General features: G+C 51.1%; 1 protein-coding gene across 3 annotated transcripts in view; it reads right to left on the bottom strand.

Moving 5' to 3' along the window:
• Positions 1-232: 232 nt before the first annotated feature.
• Positions 233-21,107, bottom strand: part of MSRA (methionine sulfoxide reductase A) — a 337,486-nt gene continuing 316,611 nt past the window's right edge. For all 3 annotated transcript variants that reach the window (XM_054576034.1, XM_054576033.1, XM_054576036.1), the window contains one exon: positions 233-993. In XM_054576034.1, the coding sequence (XP_054432009.1) occupies positions 829-993 (165 nt within the window). In that variant the 3' untranslated portion in view covers positions 233-828. The remainder of the gene's footprint in view (positions 994-21,107) is intronic.

The raw sequence follows: 21,107 nt of genomic DNA, 5'->3' as shown, positions 1-21,107 counted from the left end.
TCTGTCCTCTCTAACAAGAATAGCTCCTGATGTGACAGCTGTAACATGCGTGTGAAAAAGTTATAACTGAAGTTGCAAGGAGCCAGAGGTGTACGTGTTTTCCAAAGATTTCAATCTTATTTCCCATCTGGGGGAGAATGACTCTGAGGCTTGTATCTTACAATACTTAGAAATATCCTACCTAAATAAGTATAAGACGGATGAGACATCACACAGTTTGTATTATTAGACTGTAGACTTTTATTAGAACAAGCATTTCTCATAGCTGTAAGCAAGGCGCTAGAATTGATCAAGCTCACTCCCATTTTCTCTGCCACAGCAGGGCCGCAGAGAGAGAGAGCGAGCCCCTTACACACCTACAGGATTAAAGAACAAAGTATTGCAGTGAATGATTCATTGAGGCTATAAATGTCTGCACACTGTAAGGCACTGGAGGGCGCAGGGCGCGTCGGGTGGGACAGGCTCAGATGCAGGCTGTCCGGCAAGCCCCCTCCGGCCCGCCAGCCTCCCCCTCCCCTCCGCGGCTTCCAGGGCAGGCTCCCAGACAAGGGAAAAGCGAACAGAGCATATTCATTATCCTCATTCAGACCCCAAATGATCCAAAAAATTTCACAGCTCTCCTCCCACCACAACTAATTAGAAGATAAATTCCATGTTATCAACTTGCCATGGCACTTGATGTAAATTATACCTTAATGCTCCGGATTTTACGAAGGCCTTTGTGCTTTGTGCACTTCAAAAAGCCACTGTAGTGAACTACAAAAGAACTGCCCGATTTGTTGAAAGTGTTTTCGCAGTTACTTCAAGGGCCGACCACGTAGGGAGAAATTACTTTTTAATGCCCAGGGGACAGGACACTCCGGTGCCCCCGAGGCCGCAGTAGCCGTTGGGGTTCTTGCTCAGGTACTGCTGGTGGTAATCCTCCGCGTAGTAGAAAGTCTGTCTCTCCTGGATCTCGGTCGTGATCGGGCCGTAGCCATGCTTTGACAGAACCTGTGGAGAGAAAGGCACCATCAGGACCCGATCCTGGCCAGAGATGGTTCCAAGAAGGAGGGTGGGAGATGTCGGGCTCAGGGGGGAGGCCCACACAGGCAGCTGGGGATGTACAGTGGGTCCTTGCGGGGCTGGGCTTTGCCACTCCCCAGCTGGATTGTTCTGGACGATGTATAATGTCCTTGATTCCGCAGGGTAAGCGGCAGGGACGCGTGGCTCCCGGCTGCCCGGGAGGAATGGGGTCCTCGAGCTCACTCAGCAGGGCTGCACTGGGCCGTGGGGGGTGAAGGGGCACCGTCAGGACCCCGCAGGGAGGCCGCAGCACCACCCAGGGCTGCCCCCTCCGCCTCCAGCTCAGGGGTGGGGCCCCCTGCCCCCTGCCCCCTCACGGCCAGGGCGGAGGACTCCCACGCTCTCCTTGTGGTTCCAGGGAGCGGGGGCCCTGCCAGGACGCCCTGCCAGGACGCCCTGAGGAGCCAAGGGGCATTTGGGGTCTGGGCTCTGTGACTCCAGGCCCGGGCTGCTGGGCAGTGAGATCAGCGAGGACGGGGCCTGAGGGCGCGTGCAGGCTCGTGGCCGCCCTCGGTGACCTACTTGCAGGCCTGGCGGCACCTGCTGCCAGGGAGGGAAACAGGCACGTAAACACGGGCAGGGGGAGGCGAGCGGAGCTATTTGGGGCAGGAGACGGATTAAGAAACAGACATTGTTCCCAGCGGATCCCAGCGCGTTTCCTTTCCCTTTTGGATTTCAGCTGTGCCCTAATTCTTCCCTGTTCCAGGCTGCTCGCGGCATTTGAGCACAAGGCTACAGAGACTCGGCCCCGGTTCCGCGGATTCCGCTCTGGACAGGGTGCCAGGCGAGGCCTGGGACTTGTGTTCCCCTTGGGAGCTGACCCATCTCTGACTGTCCCTCGGTCCCTTTGACAGGAAGTCCTCACTCACAGCGGCAGGGCGGCAGGAACCCAACCCTAACACCCAGCATGAGTCACTGCCATGGTTTTTCCCTGAGAACTTTCACCCCTTTCCTGGATCCCCACCCAGCCCTCTGAGCCTGACCTGACTGAGGACCTGGGACGCAGGCTGGGAGGGTCAGGGGCAAGGTTCTCGCGGCCGCGGGCGGATCAGACCCCACCGCTCAGAAGCAGCCAGTTTCCTTACAGGGGTTAGAAATAACAACGAGGAGCCATTCTGATTTGAGTTTTGACACTTTTTGGTAAACTAGCAATTATGGAGGGTTTACCATATGCCACACTCTGCACGAAGACTTCACAATGTTAATTTTAGCCTCACAACAGCCATCCAAAGGAAGTACTATTATTATCATCTATCTTTAAAAGTATGTGTCGGATATTATGTCTCGGTCCCTGGCATTCTCAGTTCGCCCCGGGGTTGCACAGGCTGAAAGCTTGTTGCCAGCATTGCTCCGGGGCAGATGCCGCCCGTGGGGGAGGCGCACGTGGCATCTGGCTGGCTGGCTGGGTCAAAGGAGAAGCCGCTCTTCTCGGTGCAGCTGTGAGGAGGGGCGCAAGGTAGATTCAGGGAGCAGACCTGAGGCTGCCAGCGCCGCCGGCCAACTGTCCGCTCTCACGCTGCGGGCAACAGGAGTCAGCGAGAATGATTTTTAGCACGTTCTGTAACTCCTTGATATCTTGAAATCCATGGCTGCTTTTCCCTGACCTTCACTCCAACAGCCTTCCTAATGATTCTGGAAGCACCAAACTCCCTTTGTCAGATCCACCCTGCTTGGAAGAGCTCACATGCTTTCTGTGTCTGTGGCTGACACAGCATTTGGTGCCAGCAGTGTTTTATGGACACAGTCTGAGTGAGAATGAGAACCTGGGACCAGTTACCTGTCCTGGTAGAGTGAGAGTCAGGAACGACCTCGCTGTGGGGGAAGACGGATCAGCACCCACAGTGTAGAGTGGCAACGCGGTCACTGAAGTTACCACTAGTATTTGCTGTGAAGAAATGCTGCCGAAGGAGGGCTGGGGGACACTAGCTGACTGTGGCAGTGGCGTTTTCTGGTAAAGAGGATTAGCAAGAGGTCTGGGGGGTGTCCAGATCGAGAGCTTATGGAAAAAAAACCCCCGATGCAGGGCTGGGGTTTGGGATTCCTGGCCCACGTTCAGAGAGGGAGTGTTTAGGGCTGATTTAAGGTCATGCCTGATTTTTGTCCAAGTACCAAATAAAAGGTTGGCTCCCGGGGTTTCTGGTTCACAAGTGGAGCTCACACCCTCACTAGGTCTGAAGCCCAGGGACACCCTGAGAGGGCCTGTCCACTCACACGGTCGCAGGCACACCCGTGGGCCAGCGCGACCCTCTGGCTCTCTGCAGGTGGCGACAGGAGTCTTCCGCATCCTGAGGTGACACTGGATACTGACCTCAGAAGCTTCCCGGCTGTGCCGCACTGAATGGGTGCTTGCCCGCTGTTGAGATCCTCCGCCCTCCCCTGCCCGCGTGACCCTCTGGACCAGGGCCGGCTCCCAGCCGTGCCCCCTCGCTGCTCACCCACCTCCTGCGGGCTCTGACCTCTCTGAGGGCGACCTCCTGGCACTGCCCGCAGGGGCTCCTCTTTCCCAGGCAGCCGCCCTCCTTGTTTGAACCAGGATGACCTCCTAGAAACGTGCCTATCAGAGGCAGGGAGGCTGTGCCCACGACACTATTGCCCAGGCCCCCCTCAGTGCCCCCTCCTCTCCATTCCAGCTGCCCCCGACCGTGCTCCACCAGCCCGGAGGGGCAGCATTGCCTTGGGGAGCAGCGGGCAGGGAGGCATGATGGTGGGGGCCCAGGCAGTACCAGGCCTCTGCCACAAGATGGCAGACAATTCACTTATATGAGAGGAAAACACCAAGAACAGTGATGGAACCCCACAGAAACAGAGCTACGCTGCCCTCCTCCACCTCCCTGTAGCCTGGGACCTTCTGGACAGGTCTTGTCCCTGTGGCAGACACATGCCAGGGCACCAGGCCTGTGGTCAGCACTGCCCCCTCCACACGGGCCAGCCAACCTCCAGGCTGACGCCGTCACTCAGCAGAGTTGGTGGCTCTAAAACTGAGGGACGGGACAAAAATGCACAAAAGAAACTGGATAGGAAGGAAGAGGAAGTGGAAAAATGAAAAATCCCATCTGGTCTCTATGTTTCCCTCTTCCCCACAGCCCAGCCCTCTGTGTTCTCATTTGACAAATCAGTCACTCCCCGCAGCCACCTCCAGGGCCTGTTGCTCAGACACGCACAGCGGATGCAGCTGCGAGGGACGCCAGCTCGGCCCTTTCTGTCTGTTTAGATCTTGTTTGTGATGGTCAGTTCTGCGTTGTCCTCCCTTCCACTGTGTGCGCCCTCTCTCCCTGGTCCAACCCCAGGGCCCAACTCGGCCCAACCCACCCTCCACCTCTCAAGGCTCCAGGGCTGGGCCCACCCCCCGCCACAGTGACGCCTGCCCTGCCTGCCCCTCCCTCTGCTAGGCCCCTACCCAGGACAGCTCCCCGTGAAGAGCTCTCCTGGGCCTCGCTCTCCTGTCTCCCACACCTCTGACTCCAAGACAAAGAAAGCTTCTGGGTTGTGGGATTTTTTTTTCATGCTGATTTTTTAAAAATCCTCAACTGAGGATATGTTTCATTGATTTTAGAGAGAGAGAGAGGAAGGGGGAGAGAGACAGTGACAGAGGGAGACATCGACGTGAGAAAGAAATATCGATCGGTCGCCTCCCATAAGCAACCCTGACCAGGAATCGAGTCTGCATCCTTTTGGTGGACAGGACAGCACTCCAACCAACCGAGCCACCTGGCCAGGGCTCTCGCTGACTTTTTAGAGCATGTGCCACCTGGTTCAAGAAACCTCTGGAAGGCCACCTCATGGAATTTGATCATGCTTTTCTCACAGACTCTTACTTCACCCTGCTCTCAGATGGCCCCAGGAAGCCTCCTGTGCCTTTATTCTCTTACCATTTTCTTTCTGGAAGCAGATTCTCTAACCTCGCTCATTGTACTATTATGAAAATCCAAGATAAAGCATAAAAAGGGCATAGCATCCTGGCGTATTTTAGCTATGCAGTAGTACTGTCTCCCTCTCCCATCAACGCCCAGGCTGGAGGAGAGCTAGCCCATCCATCCTGCCCTCCTTAAGGGGGCCTCCATCCCCACCCTCATGCGCTCCCCACTCTACAGTTCCAAGCCAAACTCCATGGGGCAGGAAACAGAGGTGACGAGGTGGACACCAGTAAGCTGGGGCACAGCTCCTGGCCCCCCGACAGGTGCTTGTGGCCCCAGCCACTCCTGCCAAACACCACAAACACCTGAGGGAGTGGCTGGGCCATTTCATTACAGATGCTCTGCCTGCAGAAGTGCCCTGGGCCCAACCCAGCCTTCCAGGTCTGCTGGCAAGAAACCCTTCTCTTAATAAAATTAATGAACGCGTGACCGTTCTGCTTACTGCAACCTGCTAACAAGCTTATTATTAGCTTTGAGGAGATTCTCTAAGCGCCCAAGTGCACTCAGCCTCCGGCAGGGCAGTGATACACTCTGCGCCACCCTGAGAAGGCGCCGCACGGCCCCAGCTGCGCGGGTTGTGGTCGAGTGTCACCAGGTAACGTCAGGAGAGTGTCAGGTCTGGGAGGCCAGCCCTCGTGTTCGTCCCAAACGGCAGTGTCTCCGAAGGGTTTCCCAGAGTGTGTGACTCCGGTCCACGTGAGGCTCTGACTGACTCCAGAGTGGGGAATTAGTATTCTTATTTCTCAGTGGAAGGCAGGGCCGCCTAGGGAGAGAGGAGGCGTGTCCTAAGTCACTTTCCAAGAAGCTGCAGAGCCAGGACCAGGGCCCCTGTCGTGATTATTTCCATTACTACTGTCAGACCACTGTCCCAGGGGGCCAGATAAAGAGGCTACCTTTCCCTTAGAGAGGGGCAGTTTATTTTTTCAAAACATCCCAAAGAGTTCTAGGCACGGATCATCCTGTATTTAGATCATATCTCTCCCCACCCCTGCTCACATCCCTGGAACTCAAAATGTGTTACGTATATTTCTGAGGTCATCTCACTGATTTTTTTTTTTTTTTATTGCAGTTAAATACACACAACTCCCAATTTTTCAGCCTAACCATTTTTAGGTGTACAGTTTAGTAGTGTTACGTACATTCCCACTGTTGTGTAACCAGTCTCCAGAACTTGCAGCTTGCAAAACTTAGAACTCCGTATCCATTGAGTAACAACTGCCCACTCCTCCCTCCTCACAGCCCCCGGCAACCATCACCCTGCTTTGTGTGTCTATGCATCTGACGACTCTAGGAATGTCACGTAAGTGGAACCACGCAGCATTTGGTTTTTTGTGATTGGCTTCTTTCACTTAGCATAATGTTCTCAAGGTTCATTCATGTTGTAGCATGTGTCAGAATGTCTATAGAACACCACATTTTGTTTAGCCATTCATCCATCAGTGGAACACCCGGGTTGCTTCTCGTTGCTTTTTTAGCTGTCAAATACATCTTGCCACACGACAAGCACAGATCACAACAGTTACTGAGATAGATACCTCCTGGCCTGTTCATGCCAGTAGCCTCCTATTGGGATGCTAAGCTCCCTAAAGAAGTGCAGAGTACAGTGGTGAAGAGACTTGCTCCAAATATGTGGTCCGGTTATTCTTTATCTAGTCTCACCTGAGCTGATCCCGTGTACCAATGACAACATTACAAAGGCGGAAAACAAACACTGAGGCCTGTCTGAGGTCATCTAATAGAGAGAGCTAGGACTGGCTGCCTCCCACCTACTCAGAGGGACAAATGCCCTCCAAACACCAAATTCCATATACTTCCCAAGTATCACCTGATGCCAAGGGAGGACAGAAGACCTGTTCAACGTGTCATGAAACAGAGTCTGATTTTTGGTGTCAGGATCCATATCCAATGGGCATCAGAGGGGGAGTTTGCGGGGCTGCTCCACTGGGGCAGATGTAAGCCACAGGCTGCTTTTCCTTCTATTATTTTCTCAATTCTTCATGCTGGCAATCCTACAGGGGTGGGACGTCATTATTCTGACTTTACCCAAAAAGAAAGTCAAAGAGGTTAAGAATTATGCTCAAATTCATGTGCCTGGAGAGTTAGTGGTGGGTCTGGGACAAGAATCCAGGTCTGTCCGGCTTTGGATTTCACGCTCCTTCCCACATGCATGCTGTCCCTGGAATCTGGGGATACAGGGAAAGTGAGGCCCAGGATGCTGAGCCTGCACTGTCCTAACAGTGAGTCCAACCTACAAAAGGTTATTGGGAACCCACCAAAAGTCTTGTATTGGAATTCTACAGCGCAGGGCAGGGAGGGAGGAGAGAGGCTCAATTCTAGAGACACTGGCACATGGGTATATATGTACACACATGTGTGGGAGAGGTGTGAGTGTGCACACTTGCATGTGTATGTGTATACAAGTTGCTGGTGATACTCGATCAACTCTCGCTGTAAATGGAGTGGCCTACAGACACTTCCCACTTTTTAGAAAATGTATCATAAAAAAGAAACTTAAATTTATTATAGTGGTTCTTAACATCTTGGAGGTATCACAGATTCTCTTGAGAATTCAATAAACACTATAAACACTTCCCACATAAAATCACAATAAAATACTTGCAAAGATTTTATGACCTTCTGAGGTCCAGCCATGGGCCTTTAGACACGGAGGGCCACCAAGTCCAAAGTTATCATGACAACCCCCCATTTCCCATTCCTAAGGCTCTGGAAACAAGCAGGTATATCTGATGGTCAATGAACGTTTTCAAGACAGATGACCTTACTTCAGTCACAGATTGAAGGACCATAATGAGAAATGGTTGTGTTGTCAATGGGAGAGTCAGCAGGAAAGGAAGACCGTGTCTTAAGTGCCAGTGTCATCGGATTCTTAGTTTTTAGTGTCTCATTATGTCGAGTCCAGGCTAACCCCATCCTTTCCACCCAGCAAAGGAATTTCTAGCCTTATCTTGAAGTGTTGGGTTTTTAGATAATTATTTGTCAAGTGTAAATGTGTGTTTCATTTTCTTTTAGGATCACTTTTAACAAATATTTCAATGGTAAGAAATGTTTCCTAGAACTGAAATCCAGCTTATGATACTGAGCCCACATAAAACTGGGGTTTGATTTTTAAGGACTCAACAGGGAACTGTTGCCCAAGGGCCCGCCAGATCTGCTTTGGAGGAAAAGGCCCTGGGGCAGGGGGCAGGGGGCAGGGGGCAGGGATCCTGTTGCTCACTGCACCCTCTAGTGGCAGCAGGGAGCATGTACCAGGCACAGTCCACTCCGCGGTTCCCGTGCCCCGCGTGTGAACTGAGAGGCCACTTCAGTTCCTTCCAGGTCCAACCACATGGAATCCCTAGCTATGTCTCTTCCTGCGCGTGCGCACACACCCTTTTCAAGCTTAATAAGCTCAGCCGATGCCAGTGCCCAAGTCAGCAGTTTTATTCCACTGGCAGTTTCTGGTTTACCAGATTGCCATCAATCAAAACTTCTGGGAAAGGACATAAAATGACTGGCACGGCTTTTAAAGAAAGCCACTGGAGAGAAAAACACCATCTATTCTGAGCTGAGCTGAGGCTCATGTGTCTCTAGTTCGGGTCGAACAAAACCGCAAGCGTTCGGGGAGCTGCCTGCCCCGCCCGCCGCGGACTCCGGAGCAGCAGGCGCTCCAGGCTCCGGAACCAAAGAATCTCCTTGTGAGTCGATTGATCGATTGATCGGCGACTCCGCACAGCAAGGGGGGCCAATCAGGGTGGGCGAAAGGCCCATGGGACAACTCTGCGACACTGACAAGGACGCGCTCAAAGGGTCAAGGCCTTTACAAAGCCTAGTCAGAGCTGTGCTGACCCTTCACAGCTTTGTGGAACTGAGGAAGGCAAAGCAGAAAAAGAGGTGACACAATTAGACCTCAATTGATCCATTTACAAAACCTGCTTATGCAAATTTTCTGGAGGCTATCTGGTGGCCTCCAGATAGAATGGTTTGGGCTTCTTACACCAGCTACAGTGTTCTTCTGCTCTGTCCTTCCCCAGAGCAGTTAAAGGCTTTCATTATCTATTCCTTCGTGTCCCCCGCACCCTAAATCAGAAGTGTCTTCTGACCCCCAAGGATGTTCTTCTTGGTTTGCAACACAAAACGATAGCTGCAAGCTGAGCTCTCTCTCTTCAGAGAAGGGGAAGGTGCAGTTTGGCCACAAAGGAGGCAAAGCTTTCCCCTGGCTCTTCAGAGTATAGGCTACGGGCCCTCAGCTTGTCAGAAATGCAAAATCTGCCCCTCCCCACAACTACAGAATCAGAATCTTTTTTTTAGAATCAATTCCAGGCAATCCCTGTACATGTTGGAATTTGAGAAACTCTGCCTGCAGGCCAGTGTGGCAGCCTGTGTTAGTGGTCACTACATCCCCTGCTCTCCCTTTAGAAGTCTGGTGGCCATGTGACTTGCTCTGGGCCATAGGCTGAGGGTGGAAGCGGCTGTACGGTCTCTGGGCAGGAGCTGTCCAGCACCGGGATGGGTTTCATACTCTCCCCTCGGCCACAGTGGCTGGCGCTGTTCTAGCTAGTGGTGGCTCCGTCACCTTGGTCCTGGTGTGAGGGCAATGAGAGTCTGGAGCAGCATCTCCACACAGAACGTTTTATTTCCTCCCCTGTAGCTCCCCGGTTTTCCCTGGTTGGGGTTGTGATGCTGAAAGATCACGGGAGACAGGCGCAGCTCAGAGTAAGCCAGTCACAAGACTCCTGTGCAATGATTTAACTCTCCACCTTCACGCTTAATCAACTAACTTCAGTAATCGTGGTGGGGCATTGGCCAGGCACCATGAACTGGGCTAGGCGCGCAGTGTGCTGGGTGCTGGAGAAAAAGTTCCCCGAGCTACAGGAGTTTATAGTTGGGGGGGAGGCAGTGTGACGAGGATGTGATGGCCTGAGGGTGCAGAGCGATAGCTAAAATGTGACAACATGGGAGCCACGCCTACACACTGGAGAGTGAAGAAGACCACTGTCCATCCACCCAGAGGTCAGAGTTCGGCTAGAGGAGACAGGACGTGCATGCCCATGCAAGGCCAGAATGCCGGGGGTGCAAACAGAGTCCTTCGAGGTCATGGGGGAAGGAAAGACTAATCCAGCTGGGAAGGTGGGTCCCAAAGGAGGTGGATGTGGAACTGGAAATTTTACAACAGGTGGTGGTGAGGACAGTGACGGAGGAAGGCAAGGCGGCGTCTTTGAGGGGCGCTCAAGGTCCCGCAGAGGAAGGGTGGGGGTCGCTGAAGGGGACTCGGGCAGATAGCGGGAGAGACCATCAAGGTTACGGTCTTGTTTTCCGTTTGCGCCCATGTAAGGCAGCCCCGCTACGACCTTTCTGTTCATCCACTGCCCCGCAGTCACCGTGGCACGCAAGAGCCCTTTCCAAGATTAAAGGAAGCGCCTGAACCCAGGCAAAGCCGGCAGACGCTGCCGAGGTTCACCTCTCATCTGCAGTGAAGTCTTTCAGACCAACTTAGTCATTATCCTTTACCTCCCCATACTTTTCAAATTCCAACATCATTTCCTGGGCGCAAGAAGAATAGGGCCCTTCCTTCTTCTCTACTTTGTGCCTTGTAAGGCAGCGCCCCAGCAGGCTGGGCTGGGGACCCTGCATTGGAGCAGGAAAAGCCGCTCGGGGTTGTGTGGCTGAAGGGTGCCACTGCCCACCTGCTCTGGCTTCATGGTGCTTCCTGTACCCACGGGGTGGCTCAGGTCGATCACACATTCAGGGGCTGCTGGTTTCTCCAGATTTGATCTTTCCTTTGAGGACTGTGGTTTTGAAAAAGAATTCAAATGACTTTTCCTGTATATGAGTTTTCCTTCCATGGCTTTCAGTTTTACAGGAAATGGGTCTCTCTCTCTCTCCCTCCTCCACCCCTTTGTATATCTCTAGGGGTCGTATTCTGCTTTTTCATATCTGAAATCAATTAACTTATTTTTCACATCTGAAATCAAAAAACATTAACTGCTTTCGTTACAGCCTTCGCATTTAGTACACAAGAACCCACTTGTCACTTTCCAGAGGAAGCCAAGGACACTGGCTCTCACCTTGAGGGTGAAATGCGGATTTCAGTAAAAGGAACGCTCCCTCATTCTGAAAGGTTGACTAGAAAAGGACTCAAAACAAATGCCTGCGGCTCCAGGTGGGTGCCCTGACTTCAGCCAGGAAAGCAGCTCTTCTAACTCCCACCATTTCTCCTTTATGCATGAGTTTCGGGGACTCAGAGCCACAGGGAGGAGGACTCTCCCCGACTTAAGCGGCAGGGAGAGTGGGCGGCCGTCCTGACGTGGCCAGGACTAGCGGGTGCTCAGGGCGCGGCACTGTCAGTGTTAAAGGGGGGGCCTCGGGGCCGGCGGGCACGTCCTCGCTGCAGCAGCAGGGCAGGTGAAGCGGCCCATGTCCATCCCTGCGCGCTTTGTCCCACCGCCTGGGCCTCGGTTCCCTCCGCTGTAAAACGCGGAGGTTAAGCTAGGGTCACGCCCTCCTGTTTAACATGTTCTCTTTGAGCCTTGTGTTCCAGAGCCTTTTCTAAATTAAGCTGCTTTTTTCCCCCCCTCAGGTCACTGTTTTGAGTTTATTTATTGCACCATAAAATAACAAGTTTACATGGTAGTGGTTTTGAGCATAGTCTCAGAGGTGGGCAAACAATCACCGTTTCTTTTCATTTCTGTTCCTCAGAATAATTTCAATGATCGTCACTTTCTCATCTTCCTCCTGCCAACACAGCCTCTCCAGTGATTGTTTTTTAAGTTACTGTACTTTTGAATTTCTAACATTTAGTTTTACTTAGTTCAGAATTTCTGTTTCATTCTCTTTAAATAATAATTTCTATCTCCTTGTTGATATTTTTAATTCGGTGAGACATTGTTCTCACTTTTTTAGAAACTCTTTAGACATGGTTTCCTTTAGTTCTTTCAGTATATTTACAATAGCTGAAAGTCTTTGTCTAGTAAGTTTTACTTTCATGTTTCTTTGTCTCATAACTTTTTCTTGAAAAATTTAAAATAACTGTATTTTGTACACTATATTTAAAAATAATACAATGTAAATCTGAAAATCAGCCTGGTACTGTTGTGGCTTCTGTTCATTTTGGAGTGATGTACTTGGACTCATTCTGTAAAGTCTGTGCTCCCCGTTTATGCGTGGACACTGAGGTCTCTGCATGGTTAACACACAACCAGCTGCTGGCTGGGCACAGGGTTCCTCAACACCACGGGACAATGTCCTCCACCCTTAGGCCCCGCGTGTGTCTTGGAGCAAACTCGGCCTGATGGCTACCGCAGCTTTGAGCTCGGCCTTATCTTTCTCTCTTTACTCACACAGGGTCTCAAGGTCAGCCAGCGGTGGGAGAGAGGCTTCCCCGGGGTACACACAATCGGCTCAGAGAGCTGGTCACCAACTGGAAGACATTTGGGCTGTTTCCAGTTTGGAGCTGTTACAAATAAACTGTTCATAAAGATACAGGTATAGGTTTTGGTGTGAACATAAGTCTTAATTCTCTTAAGTAAAGACTAGGAGTGGGATGTCTGAGTCACATGGCAAATGCATATTAAACTTGATGGAGCATTTCCAAATGGCTTCCCAAACTGGTGTGCCGTTCTGCACCCCCCCAGCACCACCTGAGATTCCCACTGCTGCGCACCTGTCCGCACGCGCCGTCTCTAATTTGGCCATTCTGACTGCTGCGGGCTGGTCTTTCAGCGCGGTTGTAATTTGCATTTTCCCAGCGACTAATACTGGGAAGCATCTTCTAATGCTCTTATCTGACTTCTATGTACCTTCTTTGATGAAGTGTTTGTTCAAATCTTTTCCCTATTTCTAAATTGCATTAGTCGTTATTGTTGAGGTTTGATAATTCTTTATAGATTCCAAAGTTGTATTTTGATTTCAAATGCTAAACCCTTGCCCAGAGACACTGGTATTGGGCATCTTGGCCTTACAGCTACAACATAATTTTTATATTTTATATTGAGTATAATATCTCTATATAGCCACGCATACATACACATACACATACACACATACAGTTCCTTAAGCAATTTTCTTTTACAATTCAGTATGAGAAACACTTAACGCATCCCCGTTAAGACGCTGTATAAGGGACCAGGGAACCAGAATTGCAGAGCACATGGGCCCTGCAACTGAGGAACTTTCAATTGTAAGAAATGTGGTTTTAAATTGTATTAAATTAAGAAATGTATAAGAAAGACTGCATGTAACATCAGCTTTTTGTGTACAGAATTGTTCATTGAAACACATGGTTGAAACATCTTCATTTTGACTTTATAAAGACCATTCATTATCATTAGTAAGTCCTTTCTTTATTCATAAAAATATTCCCTTATACAACCTAAAGTAGCACATATTCTGAAAGGAGGCAGCTCGCACTAAGATTCCTGCTGCAACATTAGTTGGATACTCTGTATTCTGAGCTCCTGCAATGAGATGAAAGACCAAGTCACATTCTCTTCAAACACGAAGTCACATTCTCTTCAAACACAAAGTACGACCGCTCTGCACACATCTCTGCACGCACCTGCTCCCTGCCGAGGAGTGGGGTCTACAGAACAGCTCAGCAGGGTTTCACTCAACCGCTGTGTGACCACCGATCTGCAGAACTGTGGGAAGGGCCTTCCCGAACACAGAGAGGATCAACTTCATCAACTTCCAATGGCAACTTAAAAAGCAATTGCAGTTTCTTAAAATTCTCTTACCCTAAGTTTAAAAAATGAGACTTAGCAACATTATGTTTTTTTTTATTCACTGATTAAGACAATAAAAGCTGTGCTCATTTTGACATTAAGAAATGACAGCCCCCCGAGCTGCTCCCCACGCTGGAGTCGGACACACCTGCCCCTGCCCACAGGCCCCTCTGGCTTGGAGCAGAGGTCCTCCCTGGGGTGGAAATAGGTGTGACCTCACGCTGTGTGGTCTAGGGTTGAGAGTTAAATGATTGGATTTTTTTTTTTTTTTTAGTAGCGAAGGAAACTAAAAATAGGACTATAAAATAAAATGTAAGCTCTATGAGAAAATTCCTTTAAGATATATTTTGCTCTACAGCCTTAGCTTCCAGCTTCATGTGGTAGAATGTATAATCATGTGAAATAAAGAAGCTCCCGTTTGTTTGCTCTGAAGCTTTAAGACGGCACTGTGTGAGGAAGTGGAGGGTGGCCCACAGAGGCCGTGTCCCCGTGACACTGCCCGTGTGCTGGCGCGACCGCAGGCGACCAGCAGGCGCTGCCTCGCTGTCCAGGCGGCGCCTCCTCGCCTTCTGAGTGGCGCCGCTGGAGGACTTGCCTCCGTGGCTCTTCTAACCGCCAACAGAGTAACAGACGGGAAAGTAAACCCGCGTGGAGGTAGGTTAGTGAAGACTCTATCCAGGCCGTGTAAGCTTCTTAGCAAGGAAGTGCAGTCCGGGGTTTTTCTAGAGAAGAAAGGAAGGCAGGGAAGGACAGAGGGAGGGGAAAATGGGAACATAAAAAAGAAAGAATCCAAAATAGGCTACGGGTGCTACTTGCTGAGGCAAAATTTTAATTTTCTTTGAGGCTCAGAACCATGGAGGGCCTGGAACTCCCTCGAAAGATGGCAGGCACATAAGCCAAATATACAGCTTAAATTTGATAATACAACCTAACTGGCATGGTTACCAGTTAAGGGAATCTAAGTCCATGTTAACGGGAGCTAAGACAATGGCACTATATATTTAAAGTAGTACTTTGTATCTCTAAGGATCAAAAACTCCTTAAACTGTCTCCAGGGGTTCTCATGCCAGCCACGTTTGCACAGATGGAAGTGACAGAGGGTCTAAGTTCTACCCCTGGTTCTACCAAACCGCATGACCTGGATGCGTGGGCTTCCCTCCTGCAAACGGCGGATGAGAGATCCACCTCTCAGCATTGTTTTAAGGGATAGATGAGCTCCACTCAAAGTAATACATTCAACTTCAGTAGCACGGCTCATGCCGTGTTAGTTATTTTTGAAGATGTTATGATCTTTTTGAGCCCTTGGGATGGTCACACTGGGGGACTTGAGGTGGCAGGGATTATGCCCAGAGAAAGTGGGAAGACCAGAACCTCACCACCTGAGCCCTCACGTCACCCTTTCTTGTTTGTGCCCAGCACAACCAGTTCCATCACACCAAGTTCGGGTACTTTGAAGACACAGACGGTGGACCAGACTTCCCACACCAGAGTGCTGGTGGCCTGTGGCCCAGCTCTCGGCCCACACGCACGAGTCCCAAGGGACACAGGCTGCACAGTGACACTTGGAGGGGCCTGGCAGTGCCATTGAGGAGAACCAGGACACAGGTCTTGGAGGATAAGCTTTTTTCCTTTGGTTTTCTTCATGAAGAAATATCTTGATCAATGTCTATTAAGAGCTCAGTGAAAAGCTGTGTCTCTGGAAGACCCGGGAAAGAATGTGCGCGTCAGGGGAGGGGTGGGGATGATGGAGAGGAGCTAAGAGCTGACCTTTCCTGGTGCTTGCTCGCTCCGTGCCAGCCCCCGTCCTGAATGCATTCACTCACGTGAACCTCACAACGGCTCCTCTGATGAGAGGTTTATAATCATCCCCATTTCTGTCACAAGGACGCTCAACACAGAGAGGAGTGGAGCCAGGATTTGAACCCAGGCAGTCCGAAGCTGCCTTCTTAACTAGAAAGTATTTTATATCCACTGTGTGACAGTATACCTGGCCCATGGCAGAATATTCACTCACATTATCCATTTCCAATACGATGAAAGTGATGAACTTCACCTAGAAACTTGGATGTTTCAATTACAGATTCCCCTTTGAATATCACTATAAAGAAGTACAATAAGACTGGTCTAAGTTAATGACCCTGAGAACCTTGATTTTTATACTTCTCCCTCCCCGCCAAGAGATGTGGTCATTTATCTCTGGCTTTGGCTCCTGTCACTACACTAGTTCCCTGTCTGTGACAACACAGACTTTCTGCTGCGCTCCTGCCCTCACAATTACTCTTGAAACGAAGTCAGAATTCGGTGTTCAAGCTTGTCAGCCTATCCATTGCTTTTCATTGAAAAAGACGTTCATGTCTGTGGACTTCTTTCCATCCTAATAATCCACTGAAAGAATCTTGCATTGCCAGAGTAGTTTAAAGATTGTAGTGATCCTCGACAAAGCTCTCAGAATTGTTATCTGATCAGGATTTAGAATGCAATCACTGTAGGAGGCAGAATAGGTATTCAAATATAAACATAAAGAGCAACTAAGGAGAAAAATAAAAATGCAAACTACATTCCAGGTACTGTGTTGATCGGCCCAATGATGGCTCACACTCCGTATTTTGGGGGATCCAGACCCCTTCCCTCTCCCTGCTTCCTGGAACCTGCCACTCACCCTGCCCCCCAGCCGCCGCCAAGCTTCAGGCGTGGCACATCCCACACTGGAGCCACTCGTCTCAGTCTTCTTCTCCTGTTTGTCTTCTCCTGTCCCCTTTCTTGGTACGCAGCCTCATCAGCCACATATCCCCCAAGCTCTATGTCTCATTGCTGTTGTCAACCCTCCCCTGTCTCACGTCTCATTACAAATCATGCTTATCAAGCAAATCGTGACACCGCCTCCTGAAGGGTACACGAACCCGCCCCGTCCTCACTGACACTTCCCTGGCTCAGCCGTCATCGGCCTCTGCTGCGGCCGTTGCCATAACCCTGCATCTGGTCTTGCTGCCTCATTTATTTCATGACCCTAAACTCTATCCCTGACCCTGACTGTGGACCGAGGGGGAGCCGATGAAAGGCTGCCTGTGACAGCATGGCTGTGTTACATCCGTTCACACGGTGAAATCTGTGTCTTGTTTGTCACAGTCACAAATGACACAAAGAAAATGTCACATCTGACAAGGCGAGACTCAAGGCCATCCTCAGCATGAATCTCACCTTGGTTCCTTGAACTGGATACATTTCAAGGAGTTCTCAGCTGGCCATAAAGGTAGATCCAAACAAGATGTTGCAAAGAGATAAAGAAAGCCCTGTACATATCAAAGAAATCAAAGGAACAAGCATAGAGCAGGGGAGACACAGGTCACATGTGGAAAAAATAACACATTTTCGTGTTTGGAAGTAGGCAGTCAGCTTCATTTACGCCGAAAAGCAAAAGAGGATGCCTGGAAGGTAAGTAAGCAGTACACAGCGGCCAGCGCGGAGGAGAGCCCAGCACGCCCTAGGCTCTGCGGCACACAGCTGCTGACTGACGTTCCTGAAGTGAGTTCTGGCCTGCCTACCCTTGGGCACCTGCTATGCCATGTCCCCCCTGGCAGGACACCCCACTTAGCTGCATGATCTTGGCCAAGTCACTTAACCTTTCTGTACTTCAACTTCCTCATCTCTAACATTAAAATGACAATTTTACCTGTGTTTGTTGAAAGTTCACAAAACACTCTTTAAAAGGCCATTATTCATATTTTTCCAGATGACTAACAAAGGCTCAGAGAGGCTAAGTAAACTTCCCAAGGTCACACAGCTGCCAAGTTGCCCTAGCGTACTTGGCCTGCCTGCTGGACGTTCTCTCAGCCTCTCTGGCTGAGCACAAACACCCCCAACCCCTCCTGCCCAGCACAGGTGGATGAGTCTGGACTCTAGGTCCACCCTGGCCCACAGGCACCAGGCTGTGCCTGTCACTCTACAAAAAAAAACAGATACAACGAAAGTCATCACTACCTCTCCTCCATATGGGGGAAGGGCAGAAAACATGGTACTTGGTTCCTATTGTCATGTTGTGATCCTATTCAGTTCATTAAAAATTCACCCACTGCAGGGTCTTACCCACGAAAGACCCTCAGTGAACAGCCCCTCTGTCCTCCATGATCCGTTGCCATGTGTGTGAGCGTGTGCGTGTGCATGTGTGTGCCTGTGTGCATCTTCCCTCAGAGTTCACCTCTAAACCCTGCCACTGTGCCCCATTCACATCATTTACTCCCACACTTTGATCAACACCGGGAAAGAAAAGTGACAGCTGAGGAGTCCGGGTAAAAAGAAGAAAACAACGTGGGGCGTGGAACGCACATTTTTATTCCCTTTCCCTCTTTAAGAATCTGGCACAAAGAGCTCACCTCCTTCCTGCCAGGGATAGAACAGGAGCGACTTGGCAACAGTCTCAAGCCAGATGTCACCCTCATCTGGTTGCCTTGGCGGGTGAGCCGTGTGGAATGAGCAGCCCAAACATAGTGCAGGCGGGGCTCCTGCGCAACTGCGGGCGCCAAGCTGGGTGACAGCCTCGGCAGATCCTCTTGGGGTGGGGGAATGGGCCAGGTCAGGAGCAGGGTCGGCAGGAGGCAAAGGAGCGCTCTGGAAGGGCCCGCCTGCTTATTCCATCCTGTCTCTCTCCCAGGAGTGAGCCCTAGACCCCAGCCCCCTGGCACGGGGGCCCTGCCACATCTGACTGTTTTACGGAGACAAGGCTCCCAGTGCACTTGGGATCCAGGCCGCAGTGAAGCAGCCCCTGCTTGCCATGGTCTCTGCATCCAGTGTGTCCGAGGCCGCACTCCGGGAAACAGATGGCGGGAGTGCCGGGCGGCAGCACCTCTGCATCTGGAGCCCTGTGCCCTCGGCCCATTGCAGCTGGGCATTCGCCGCCTTTGTCCAGGCTGCCCCCACAGCTGTCATGAAGCACTCAGGGGCAGAGCCACGCTCCTGGGCGAACACCACCGAGGAGACACACGGTGCCAGAGCAGAGGATGCAGGGAGCTGCGCCCGGGAGCAGCCATGTGCCCCATTCACAGTCGCCTGGCCACACACTGAAGGGTCTCAGACTGAGGGTAATGACCCTGGGGACCAAGCGTGTCCGCTGGAACAAACCCTGCATTACCTGAAACCCAAGGTAGATGCCTTTAGAACAAAGCCGAGCGCTCAGACGTGTGTTTGCAGGCATATCGATGTGTGTGCTGGGAGGGCGGCGTGTGGTACAACCTGCCAACAAGCCCATTTTGGTCACCATCTGCCGTGGAGAGCCCGAGCACCTGTCGCAGACAGCTGCTGATGGCAGAGCGTAGGTGAGGGAGGGGGAGGCAGCCCCGCCCTGGGACGGCCTATTGCAGGGAGCACAGGGCCTGTGCCCGCAGGAATGGCAACTGCTCGCTTGGAAGCCCATCCCACCGAGGAGAGGGCGAGATGAAATCCCGGCTGTCCGGTTACTTCCTCACGGGAAGGGTGGGAAGAATGGCACTGCTGTCCTTGCCTCCCAGTACCAGGCGTGACAGTTGTTTGTCATGGGAGCTGAGGAGAAACACATTCAAGATTCCCAGCTGGGGAGAGAAAAATTCCAGGGCAACTCTTCCCTGGAGGTGTGAGCCCAGGCGCTCCCACGGTGCAGCCCCTGCCCTGCCTTGCTGCTTGTGGAGGAAGAACCCCAACACTCCATTTTCTAGGCCCTCTTGGGAGCGGGCCACCCCATCTGTGTCAGTGGGTGAGGGGACAGGTTGACGTGAACACCAGAGGGTGACATGGCTCAGGACTGGGTCCTCTGAAGCACTTCCTTCTAGGTAAACAAGTTTACTTCACTGTGATAAAGATGAAAACCTTGAATGTTGTAGTAACTTTTTATGTAAAACTTTCTCAAGTGAGCTATGTACTTCCCTGCCCAGCATGTTTTCAAGTATTTGTCATGTATTGAATTCTCATAACTTGTATTTATTTTTTTAAATCCTGACAGCAATCCTAGACGGTAGGTTCCGTTTTTATCCCTACGCACTACACTGGAGGACTAGGGCTTACGGAGGTCACTTTACTCACCAGGGAGATGGGGCTGGTAATGCGAAGCTGGGGCTCCGGCCCAGCGGCTGCGTGCCTCCAGCCCTTGAACTTAGAACCAGTCGGCCATGTTCCTACTGCCTCCTAATTGCATCCCCCAAGCAATTTCAACTTTGTGAGGACTTAATGAAAGCCCACGATTGTGCAAAGCACATGCACACTAGGCCTCTGTGGGCCGCACGAGGCACGTGCTGTGGGCTCTTTTGGAGAGCTTTTCTGCAGGGAGCTGCCTGACAGCCTTTCTTGTGCGAGCCAAAGCCGACTCAAAGATCCCTTTCTCCAGCAAGTACTCCCGGGGCTGCACCGAAGTCCTTATTGCAAGGCTCCCAAAGCCCCCTGCAGGCTCCCTTTGTCCCAGCGCTGCCCAGTGGACCTTGGGGCTGAGCCAGCCGGGTACCCACGGAGCCCTTCCCCAGGCTGGTGGCTCTGGGCCCGTAGGACCGTCGTTCCCACTTCCAGCAGGTGCACCGCACGCTTGCTGAATTGCATGGAGCACCACCCCTGCATTCTCACACATCTCTAGGGGACTTTTTGTGTGTCTGTGTTGGTTGGGTCACTGTCACCCTGGGATGTCACTCAGGGAAGCACCGTGCTTCTGGCATCTTCCTATCCACTTTTCCCTGTCAGCTGGCTGGTGTTTCTTTCCTCGCAGGCTGAACAAGCTTCCAGAAGCTTCACAAGCGCCTTCAGAAGGCCTTCCTGAAACCAGTCCTGAGACATTTTAATCTGTGGCTTCTACTTGCAGGGGTTGGTAAACAAGAACCTCAAGCTTCATAGGTACGTGTGCCTGAAACCAGAGTCACACAGGGGCGGAGTGTCCTGGCTTTAGTGCAGGGACTTGGTGACTGACCTTTTGGTTGCTCAGAAGCTGTTTCCTCTTCCAGTTTTCAGAAAGTTGAAAACACTATTACTTGGGAGGGATGTGCTTTGGCCACGGATTCAGTGGCCAAGGGCGTGGTGGGCACGATGTCCTCTCTTTGCTTCTCAGAAATAGACTCCTCCAAATAGCAGGGGGACCAGGCTCCTTCCCAATGTTTTCAGTTCTTTGGGGGAATATATCTAGGATAGGAGTTGCTGGAGCACACAGTAATTCTACATTTAACTTTTTGAGAAACGGCCAAACTGTTTTCCACAGTGCAGCAATGCGTATGGTTCCTGTTTCTCCACCTCCTCACTAATACCTGCTATTTTCCATTTTTGGAAAATATCCATCCTAATGGGTATAAAGTAGTATCTCATTGTGGCTTTGATTTGGATTTCCCTAATGGCTAACAGTACTGAGCATCTTTTCATGTACTTATTGGCCACTGCTTGCCTATCTTCTTTGGAGAAATGTCTAGAC

The sequence above is a fragment of the Pteronotus mesoamericanus genome, unplaced genomic scaffold (assembly GCF_021234165.1).
Source record: "Pteronotus mesoamericanus isolate MK-2021 breed Mesoamerican mustached bat unplaced genomic scaffold, CSHL_Meso_final contig_32, whole genome shotgun sequence".
NCBI classification, from domain to species: Eukaryota; Metazoa; Chordata; class Mammalia; order Chiroptera; family Mormoopidae; genus Pteronotus; species Pteronotus mesoamericanus.
The sequence above is the reverse complement of the archived record's forward strand: the minus strand, read 5'-3'. Positions and strand labels throughout refer to the sequence as shown.